Source organism: Mus musculus, chromosome 6 (assembly GCF_000001635.26).
Source record: "Mus musculus strain C57BL/6J chromosome 6, GRCm38.p6 C57BL/6J".
In the NCBI taxonomy this organism is placed as follows: domain Eukaryota; kingdom Metazoa; phylum Chordata; class Mammalia; order Rodentia; family Muridae; genus Mus; species Mus musculus.
Genome location: NC_000072.6, coordinates 58,007,110 through 58,019,091, shown reverse-complemented (window position 1 = coordinate 58,019,091; position 11,982 = coordinate 58,007,110). Strand labels below are relative to the sequence as shown.

Sequence of the window (11,982 nt, the reverse complement as noted above, 5' to 3'; positions counted from 1 at the left end):
CCTGTCAATCCTGTAGGCAGAACTAATTTGGGATTGAAGGTTTTTTTAATAGGTTGATGTTCTCTTCTTTTTACTGGAAGTCCTGCGTGGTTTCAGAAGGTGGCCAGTTCTGTCTTCATAATGACTTCTGTTATGAATCTTTGCTAGAGTCACTTCTATAGACACCCTGGGACTCTCCCTTGTCCCAGATATCTGGTTACTCTCAAGTTTCTCGATTGTTTACCACTCTCACTCCCAGTCCTCTCTGACACCCCCTTCATATACCTGATCCCTATCACCATCCCCATCATCAACATTGTATCTTCCACACAGTTCCCTTCCTCCATCCACTTCCAATGACTATTTTGTTCACTAACTTGAGTGAGATTCACTTATCTTCTCTTTAGCCTTCCCTATTAGTTTCTTTCAGTCTGTGGATTGTAGCTTGATAATCCAGTACTTTATGTCCAATGTCCACTTAAAAGTAAGTGCAAACCATGCACATCTTTCTGGATTTGGTTATCTCACACATAGTGACATATTCTAGTTGCATACATGTGTATGCAAATGTCACTATATCCTGATTTTAAATAGCCAAATAGTATTCTACTGTGTACATGAACTACATTTTTCTGTATCCATTCTTTAATTCAAGGACATTTAGGTTGTTTCTAGTTATTGACTACAGTGAATAAAGCTGCAATGAATATAGCTAAGAAAGTGCCATTGTATAGAGGGGGCATCTTTTGAGTTTATGCACATAAGTAGTATAGTTGGGACTTGGGATAGAACTACTCTCAAATTTCAATGAAACTATAAAATTGATCTCCAAAGTAGTCGTGCCATTTTGCAATCCCATTAGCAATGGAGGAGTGTTACTCTTGATCCACAGACTCACCAGTGTGTGCTATACCTTGCAATTTTGATCATATCCATTCTGAAGTGTATAAGATGGAATCTCAGAGTTAGTTTGATTTGAATTTCATTGATCAGTGTAGATGTTGAACATTTCTTTAAGTGTTTCTCAGCCATTAGAGATTCCTCTGTTGAGAATTACCAGCATTGACTCTCTCTACCCAACTTTTTAATTCAGTTATTTGACTTCTTGGCACCAAACTTCTTCCCCCCCCCCCCCCCCAGGGACCAAAACCAGTCTTTATTGGCCTCGGCTACTTGAGGGGGATGAATCGGGAGGAGTGGGTGGCACCGATCCCTGGCCGGCCGTGCTTCACGGGTTTGTAGGTGATGGAGAACTCGCCCAGGTAGTGGCCAATCATCTCTGGTTTGATCTCCACCTGGTTGAAGGTCTTGCCGTTGTACACGCCCACCATGCTACCCACCATCTCCGGCAGGATGATCATGTCCCTCAGGTGTGTCTTCACCACCTCGGGCTTCTCCATGGGTGGCGCCTCCTTCTTGGTCTTTCTCAAGCGCTTGAGCAGTGAGTGCTGCTTCCGCCGAAGACCACGGTTCAGGCGCCTCCTCTGGCGGGCGCTGTACAGCTGCATCAGTTGCTCATAGGGCATGTCGAGCAGTTGGTCGAGGTCTACGCCAAGGTAGGTGAACTTGCGGAAGGTGCGCTTCTTCTTCTGCTCCACTTCGGCCATCTTGGCGGTTACTCGGAAAAGGCACCAAAATTCTTGAGTTCTTTCATTTTTTGTCAGATACATTATTCATGTATTATTCTATAGGCTACTGTTTTATCTTATTAATGGAGTACTTAGCCTTACAAAAGCTTTTGAGTACCATAAGGTTCTTTTTAGTATTTGTTGCTCTATCTGTCAGAGTAATTGGTATTCTGTTAAGGAATTTGTCTACTCTACCAATGTGTTCAAGGCAGTTGTTCACTTTCTCTTCTATGAGATTTGGTGTGTCAGATTTTACATTGAGGGCTTTGACCCACATGGATTTGCATTTTTTTCAGGATGAAAAAAATGGATCTATTAGCATTCTTCTTCATGCAGACATTCAAATATACCAATATACCAATAACAATTGTTGAAGATGTTTTCTTTCTTTCTTTCTTTCTTTCTTTCTTTCTTTTTTTTTTTTTTTTTTTTTTTACACTGCATTGTTTGGGCTTCTTTGACAAAAATCAAGTGTCCATAGGGATGTGAGTCTATTTCTGGGTCTTCAATTCTATTTCATTGATGAACCTTTCTGATTTTAGGCCACTCCTATGAAATGATTTTACTGCTGCTCTGCAGAATAGCTTGAAAGCACAGATGGTGTTTCCTCCAGAAGTTCTTCTACTGTCCTTTTCTTGTACTTTAACTGTATTTTTACTGATTGTTTTAGCTATTCTGGGTATACTGTTTTTCCATATGAAACTAAGAATTGATCTCTGAAGATCTGTTACAAAATGTGTTGGAATTTTGGTGTGAATTGCACTGAATCTGTAGATTGTTTTTGGCAAGATGGTCATTTCCAATATGTTTTTTTATTAGATATTTTCTTCATTTACATTTCAAATGCTATCCCCTTTCCTAGTTTCCTCTCTGAAAGTTCCTTATACCCTCCCTGCACCATGCTCCCCAACTCACCCACTCCTGCTTCCTGGCCAGGCATTCCCCTGTATTGGGGCATAGAATCTTTGCAAGACCAAGGGCCTCTCCTCCCATTGATGGCCGACTAGTCCATCCTCTGCCGCTACATATGCAACTAGTGACACAAGCTCTGGGGGTACTGGTTAGTTCATAACTAACCATTTTCAATGTTTTAATCCTACCAATCCATGAGCATTGCAGATCCGTCCATCTTCTAATACCTTCCTCCATTTCTTACTTCAGAGACTTGAAATTCTTCTCATATAGGCCTTTCCCTTGCATGATTAGAGCTACACTAAAGTATTTTATATTATTTGTAGCTATTGTGAAGGGTGTTTTTTTTTTCCTAACTACTTTCTCAGCACATACATTGTTTGCACAAGGAGGGCCACTGGTTTATTTTAAGTTGATTTTGAATCCAGCCACTTTGCTGAAGCTGTTTATGAGCTATAGAAGTAGAATTCTAGTAGAATTTGGGGGGTCACTTATGTGTACTATCATATCATATGCCAATAGGGATACTTTGGCTTCTTCCTTTCCAATTTCTCCCCGCTTTATCTCCTTTAGTTGTCTTATTGCTATGGCTAGAACATTAAGTTGAGTAGATACAGAGAGGGTAGGCAGCCTTGTCTTGTCCCTAATGTTAGTGGAATTGCGTTAAGGTTCTTTCCATTTAATGTGATGCTGGTTATTGGTTTCTGTATATTGGATCTATTATGTTTAGATACACATCTTATATAACTGATCTGTCCAAGAATTTCCTCATTTGTGCCTATAACTTTAAGGTGTTATTTTTTTTTTCATGGTATCTACACACAAAATATTTTCTAGGCATGCTGGCTATCAACTGAGCTACCTCACAGCACCAACCGCCCAGTTTCTCCTGATAATACATTGTCTCACTCCCAAGTGCTCAGTAAAAACAATTACTTTTTCTAAGTGTATTTGGAGGAGGTGACATTTTCTTAGTCTGATCAAAGAGCTGTTAATTTTTAGGTAAGACCCTGAACATACTGTCAAGTACGCATGGAAAGGATCACAAATGTTTTAGAAGCATGAAGTATACCATGGGAAATCTAAAATTGTTTTCTACTTTTTTAAAGAGGGATATTAGCATTGATAGTTTTGTTATTTTACAATGACTGTGATTGGTTAACCCACAGAGACAGATATAGAATGGAGTGAATAGCTCACACATGAGGAACCCAGAGCTCAGCTGCTACAACTCTATTGTTCTCTTGGAATTAGGAAAGTTCACTTTTCCATTTGATACTTCCACTTCCTAAGGTCAGAGCTGACTTCTCTAGATGACATTATAATTGTGGGTCTAAAGGGAGATGAGCCGATGACATCTCTTCCTTATAACTACTTCTTAGGGCTTCATTCTACAAGGATATTTGTCAAAAGCCCAGCTGGGTGAGTGTTTCATTTTCAATCCATTATAGTGAACTGTAAGTAGGTGGTAGAAGGAAGTAGGATTTTTTGTAATAAATGTTTACAGAAGTCTGTGTTTGTAATATTACTTTTGAGCCACTTTGTATAACCAGCATTCAACTGTTGCTTGTAGACATAAAGTACCAGTGTAATGATTGATATAAGACCATAGATTTCTCTAACTATGACCTCTGCTTATAAAAGTGACACTAGAACAAGACTATTCAGAAGAGGAGCAGGGTCTAGCAGATAGAGAGAAAGAAAAGGATAATAGGGTGAAGGTGATCAATGGGTATTATATATTCACCGAACGTATAATGCAGGCCATGACTTTTTACATTGAATGTATTTCATATGCATTTAATAAGTTGCTCCAGATGCAGCACTTATGGAGCACATCTGGCATACCATTCTCATAAGTGTGTACTCTAATAATTCTAACAAAATGGTTCTACACTGGTATTGCCAAATGTGTTAATTTTCCATTCTGTAACAAGACACTGAAATACCTTAGAGAGTGATCAACAAAAAAACATACATTTTTGGTGTGCAGGATTATCTTTACAGTATTAAGTTACTTTAAATTTCATTTTGTATTTTCTCATTTTATTTCTTTTCTCGTGTTAACTGGCTGTGTATGTTTAATAATATGAAAATTAAGCTAGAAATATTAAACTAATACTAAATAATTTAGTAATTTTCTCGTTTGTTAATTTTGTATATCTTTAGGAATTCTATGGAAAGTTTTAACTCATAGCCTAGGAATACATACGATACTGCTAACATCATATAATGAGGGTTTTGTTTAACATTAGAGAGATTTGTTTATTCTACTGCAATGATTTCTTTTTTGGATTGTTTTCATAATTACTCTTGTTTACACTTTATTCTTTTATATGAGAAATTATTCAAGCTGACTAAGAAATAGCTCAAGTCTTACATCTAATGCTTACAGGTAAGCATTAGAATTAGTTATGCAAGCATATAGTTTCTGGGTAATCCATGTCTTATACGTATAACATTTGTGCATATAACAAGCACATGTTTAAGACAGGGATGCAATATTCTTTATGGAATTTTTTCAAGAACTGTTAGGAACAGGTATATCTATCTAGTTTTCAAGTACATTTTAATCTGTAGGCTCTTTGGGTAATTCCAGGTTCAGTCAACATTTAGTATTGAATGACAGAAATGATCATGGAAAATAAAGTTTTAGGATTTAATGAAACCACAGAATAATACCTGGGTTTTGGGCAAGTATGCTTACAATTTTATAGAAATCACTCTTAATTTTCAATTATTATACTCCATACAAATGTATAAACATCCCAATATTACTTGTCAGCACACACAGCTTCAGTTTCAAACATTATATGCAAGCTTATAGTCACTCATTTAGCTTGGCAGTGTTATTTTCTGACCCTTAGTAATAAAAGTAGCCAAGGTTACATGGTTCTGTGCTATGGACCACAAATGTAAATTGAGGCAGCACTGCTCCTGGATCTACTACTCAACAGCAGTCTTTACATTAACATTTGATTGTTTCCCTTGGGCACAATTTTTTTTTTTGTCAAAATCCCAGCTGGGTGAGTGTTTCATTTGGGCACATTTCCCTTGGCTACTGCTGAGTGAGATGTCCCTACATCTTTAGAACAAGAAAGATGTGAAATGATGTGCTAGGAGCTTTGAAGGGTAAACATATTTAAATATAAAGAAAATATAATTAATTTTATTTGAGTAGAAAACTTATGTTGAACCATGAAAAAAGTTGGTGAAATAAGGGTGACTTTCTAGAAGAAAATATTAACATTTCCCTTTCCTGGTTCCCCCCATCCAAAAAAAAAATCCCTATTCCACCCACCCGCTGCTATGAGGGTGTTCCCCCACCCACCCACCCACCCACCCATTCCTACTTCTCAGCCCTCAAATACTGCTACCCTGGGACATTGAGCCTTCACAGGACCAAGGGCCTCTCCTCCCATTGATTCCTGGCAAGGCCATTCTCTGCTATATATGCAGCTGAGGCCATGGGTCCCTCCATGTGTACACTTTGGTTGATAGTTTAGTCTCTGGGAGCTCTGAGGCGTTCTTGTTTCATATTGTTCTTCTTATAGAGTTTGCAAAGCCCTTCAGCTCCTTCAGTCCTTTCTCTAACTCCTCTATTGGGGACCCCATGTTCAGTCCAATGGTTGGTAACAAACATCTGGCTCTGTATTTGTAATGTTCTGGAATGCCCGCTCAGAAGACAGTTATATCAGGCTCCTGTCAGCATGTACTTCTTGGCATCCACAATAGTGTCTGGGTTTGTTGACTGTATCTGGGATGGATTCCCAGGTGGGGCAATTCCTGGATGGTCTTTCCTTCATTCTCTGTTCCACACTTTGTCTTTGTATCTCCTCCCCTGGGTATTTTATTCCCTCTTCTAAGAAGGACAGAAGCACCCACACTTTGGTCTTCCTTCTTCTTCAAGTGGTCTGTGAATTGTATCTTGGGTATTCCAAACTTTTGGACTAATACCCACGTATCAGTGAGTACATACCATGTATGTTCTTTTGTGATTGGGTTACTTGAATATTTTCATACCTTTCCCAAATTTATGCTATGTAACTTGTGAAACTCTGGGGATAATTGCTTCCCCAGTCTCTGCAGCAACATTTCTGCTGCTGCAGCTTCATCACAGAGAAATGGCTCATAGTGTGAGACTAGAATATTCTGATCAGGGTCACCTGCGGCAAACTCAATTTTTACAGAATTCATGCATTTAATTTATTTAAGGGGATCAAGTAATATCTGTGAATTAATACCTTCTTAATAAGTGATCAGTATTTATTCCTACTGTCCTCCATTTTATAAAAATTGCCTGGAACTAGCTTGGATGGCTAAGGTCTTCATCTCCTAAGATTTCTGAAGACTTAGTTTTGTGGCTCGCAGAGGACAGTACATGAGCTAACATCATGTATATAGTACCAGAAAGCCACATACTCACTTCATGATCTCTCTGAGCTGTCATACAAATTTTAGGTCATCATTTACTACATATGTTAAAACTTAAAGTAAAATTGATACTTGTCACCTACCTTATTTGTATGTCTCTTAGATTACAAAACCTCCATGTTGCAGAAAGCAAAGATCATCATAAATTCAAAAAGAAGACTATTCTAAAATTAACTTCTGGAATAATGAAAAGGTAAATTAGTTTTTCTTGGGAGAATATAGAGAAAACAGCTCTTGGTCACTTTTGCTACAGGTCTCTTCAGACACCTGTCTGCACACTGATTAGTTTTTAAATTCTGAGTCCATTTCATAGTGATGGCTTGTCCACTATTATGAATGGTTATGTACACATTTTGGATTTTAATAATTACAACCAATTATTACAATTTAAACTAATTGAAAAGACCCACCACTGCATTATTTTCAAATAAAACAGAAAACTTTACTTGCTGCATGCCTATGTTAGCAACTCTGTATCCATGGTAGCTATGGACATTTCTGATCCACTCTGAGCTTAAGTGAATCCCAGACAAAGATGCCACTTGATCCTTTAGAACATGTGTCATTTTCTATATGTGATAAACATTTACAGAGCAGTGAATATAAAAATAGAAAGTTTGAAAACCATACCTTTGGGGGAAAACTGTTAAATTACTATATTTTGCCACATATCATTATTTTTGTATTACATGCATTTTAATAACTTATAGATATATAATTAATGAAAATTTGATATATATATATGTATATATATATGTGTATATATATATATATATATATGATTTGTGCATTTGCAATTTTAAAATTCAAAAAGGCTGTGGTTCCTACAGTTTGGAGACCAAGTCTTAAATTAAGTATTATCCAGAGGTTTTCTTTATTTAAAATGTATTTATTTGACTTTACATATATGAGTGTTTTGCTTGCATGTATGTCTGAGTACCACTGTTATGCCATATCATACAGGACAATGAATACTCCAGTACTAGACTTACAGATGGTCATGAGGAAAAATGTCATTGCTGGGAATCAAACCTAGGCACACTGCAAGAGTTAAAAGTTCTCTTAACTACTAATCATGGAGCTTTTTAAAAAACAGTCACTGTACAGCTACTCTAAATGTGTTTTGATGAGAGAAGTCAATGGGTGGATTTGAAAATTGGGATTAATTTAGTAGACTAAGCTTTTTACAAGCAAAAATCATGTAACTATAAAATGTGTGATTTATCATGTTATTTTCATGGGGATATTATTGGATGGTCTTTTCCACTAACTGATGCATTATTTTTATACATACAAACATGCATGTGTCTTTGTATGTGGAATATTCAAGTAAACTTGAAAATATAATTGGGCCCTTCTTTTCCCACAGGCTTTGAATCAGTGTAGATGTTTTCTACTTCTTTACCAGGAAGCTGATTTTAAAGTACTGAATTAAATCAATCCAATAAAAAATTGTTCTTTGTAACCAGGGCAAATAACCTACATGAGCACCAAAGGTATGACTGATGAATAGAGCAGTAAAGAGTGTCTGGGTGCTGGTGATGAATGATAACAAGGGGACCTTGTTTTCTACTACATAGGAAGGAATTGCTTTTAAACAGAAATTCCCAAACATCATCACTATATGGTCAACTTCAACAAGTTCGTCTTTGTCATGATGTATTGAAATTAGTGTTTGTCTTAGCATTCCATATTCTCTGTTGTTGGAGGCTCCCAGCTCCACATATTCAGATGTGAATATGTAGTCTGTAGTAACTACACAAACATGGAAAGAAAAGGGAACCACTGTCAGGATAAGGGTGACAGTGGGAGCAATGGAGAGCAAATAGCAGACCTCAAGTATCTATCTGATCAGGAAAATGGAAGAGGTAGGGCTCCTTATGGGTTGAAGAGCCAGATAAATACAAAAGAACTAAGGAGGCAGGTAAACAGGAGTAGAAGCAGGGAACAATTAAACAAACAGGGAAAAGGGAAAATGAATGGATTCTTAGCTAAGGAAAAAGGAGATAAATACAGAAAAAAAGAGGAAGTTAGGGAATATAACATCATGGATGGCTGAAAAGGGAGAAAGTATAATCCTGTTAATCCATCCTCCCCAAAAATTTAAAAAGAAAATAGTGTTTTCTTGATACATCTGAATCAGTTTCTTAATCCTGAATTGGAATTCACAAAGGGTTTTAATTGGATGAGAACTAAACTGGACTCATCTAGACTCATTTAGAACCATGTTGCTAATACAATTAATTGGTTCTGGAAGTTACACTAATGGTCTTCCACTGTATCTATGTTTGTCATTCAAGATTCTGAGAATGTAAGATTTCATGAGAAAAGAAACATTAAAAAGAATGAATTGAGATAGACCCTTGCTGATTAAAACTGTAATATTATTATGAATTATGACTGAGATTCCATGAGAATCATGCATTAAAATATGGATAATTGCAAAATAGAGCACAATAAAATTATACAGTATGATATATTCACATCTAATTTTTTGAATATCTTCTATGATTTTCCCCCAGCTGACCACAGTGTTTATACATTTGTACAAATGTGATTGATCTTCTATGCTCATTACTACTGTTTTAGTTAAGTATAAAATGAGCCAGTTTAAAGCAATAGGGTTGTATTTTAAAAGTACCAGTCTCAGGTGCACTACAGAAACACAAAGTGTGTATTCTGTGTAGATATGACTCTAAGTACATTCATTGTCCAAAATATTCTCTCTATATAAGAAATACTTGGAGGGTATATAGAAATGTAGGATATAGCTAATATGAAAAATCAAAAAATAAACATCTTACTCAAGAATTATTAGGGAAAATATGATTATATACCCTTACTCTAAAGTAATCATAAATGTGACACAATATATTTTTTTTCAGATATATGAAAGAGATTTCCATTATGATTTAAGATGAATATACTACACATTTATGTCTTCAATTAAGAATGTCCTTTATTTCCAATCTGGACTTGGAGTTCTAGCCAATATGTTTCTACTGATTTTCTATATTTTCATAGTCTTAGGTCACAGACCTAAGCCCATAGACCTGATCTCCTGTCAACTAAACTTTGTTCACATAATGATGTTCCTTACTGCAGGGGATATTTGGCTTACAGACTTATTTGCGTCACTGAACATTGAGAATAACTTCAAATGTAAGGCAACTTTTTACATAAACAGGGTGATGAGAGGCCTCTCTATCTGCATCACCTGCCTCCTGAGTGTGTTCCAGGCCGTCACTATGAGTCCCAGTACCTCTTTCTTGGCAAAATTTAAACATACACTAAAAAAGTACATCATATACATTTTCTTCTATTTTTGGCTGTTCAATTTGTCTTTCAGCAGTAACCAGCTCTTCTCTGCTGGTGCTTATACCAATGTGAGTGACACCAACCAAATGAAGATCAGCAAATACTGCTCATACTTTCCCACAAACAAAATTATCAGGGGATTGATTTTAACAGTGACAACTTTAAGAGATGTGTTTCTTGTAGGAGTCATGGTGACAACAAGTGCATACATGGTGCTTTTATTGTTCAGACATCAGAAGCAATGCAAGCATCTTCATAGCATCAATTACTGGAGAGCATCTCCTGAGAAAAAGGCCACACAGACCATCCTGGTGCTGGTGGTTTTCTTTGTGGTAATGTACTGGGTAGACCTCATCATCTCATCTACCTCAGTCCTGTTGTGGAGGTATGACACAGTCATACTGACTGTACAGAAGTTTGTGATGAATGTCTATCCCACAATTACTCCTTTGGTACAAATCAGTTCTGATAACAGAATACTCAAATGCCACCAAGCTTTTTTTAAAGGGGCAATTTTTGTCTTCTTTAAAAAAGATATTTATTCCTCCGGTCTGTGCCAGCATCATGCCACTTTGGATCTGAATTCAGTGGACAGTCCCACTGTCTCTGGAGGAATCTCCACCATACAGGTCCACTAACACTCCCAGGATCTTAGGATCACTGGTGAGTAGAACACAGCATCTGTTCCAAAAGAACCGGGGATGCCTGGGGAAAGCTGGAGCACAGAAACATTCATCATGATCAAGTTGGCTTCTTCCCAGGGATGCAGGTATGGTTCAATACATGGAAATACATCAACTTAATCCATAATATAAACAAACTCAAAGACAAAAACCACATGATCATCTCATTACAAGCAGAGAAAGCATTTGACAAAATCCAAAACCTGTTCATGATAAAAGTCTTAGAAAATCAGGAATTCTGGGCCCATATTTAAATATAATAAAAGAAATATACAGCAAACCAGTACCCAACACCAAACTAAATGGAGAGAAACTTGAAGCAATCCCACTAAAATCAGGGACTAGACAAGGCTGCCCACTTTCTCCCTACCTATTCAATATAGTACTTGAAGTCCTACCCAGAACAATTAGACAACAAAAGGAGATCAAGGGGATACAAATTGGAAAGGAAGAAGTAAAAATGTCACTGTTTGCAGATGATATGATAGTATATGTAAGTGACCACAATTATTCCACCAGAGAACTCCTAACCCTGATAAACAACTTCAGTGCAGTAGGTGGATATAAAATTAACTCAAACAAATCAGTGGCCTTTCTCTACACATAGGATAAACAGGATGAGAAGAAAATTAGGAAAACAATACACTCTACAATAGTCACAAATAATATAAAATACCTTGGTGTGATTCTAACTAAGGAAGGGAAAGATCTGTATAATAAGAACTTCAAGTCTCTGAAGAAAGAAATCGAAGAAGATCTCAAAAGATGGAAAGTCTCATGCTCATTGATTGCCAGGATTAATGTAGTAAAAATTTTTGCCGAAAACAATCGACAGATTTAATGCAACCCCCATCAAAATTCCAACTCAATTCCTCACAGAGTTAGAAAGAGCAATTTGCAAATTCATCTGGAATAACAAAAAAATCTGGATAGCAAAAACTATTCTCAATAATGAAAGAGCCTCTGGTGGAATCACCATCACCAACCTCAAGCTGTACTACAGAGCAATTGTGATAATAACAGCATGG

General features: G+C 36.8%; 1 protein-coding gene and 1 pseudogene across 1 annotated transcript; one reads left to right on the top strand and one right to left on the bottom strand.

Moving 5' to 3' along the window:
* Nucleotides 1-1,334: 1,334 nt before the first annotated feature.
* Nucleotides 1,335-1,615, bottom strand: Rps15-ps2 (ribosomal protein S15, pseudogene 2; annotated as a pseudogene).
* On the top strand, nt 9,890-10,909 carry Vmn1r26 (vomeronasal 1 receptor 26). Its single transcript, NM_134172.1, has one exon. It carries the CDS (start codon nt 9,890-9,892, stop codon nt 10,907-10,909), a length of 1,020 nt encoding a protein of 339 aa, NP_598933.1.
* Nucleotides 10,910-11,982: the final 1,073 nt, after the last annotated feature.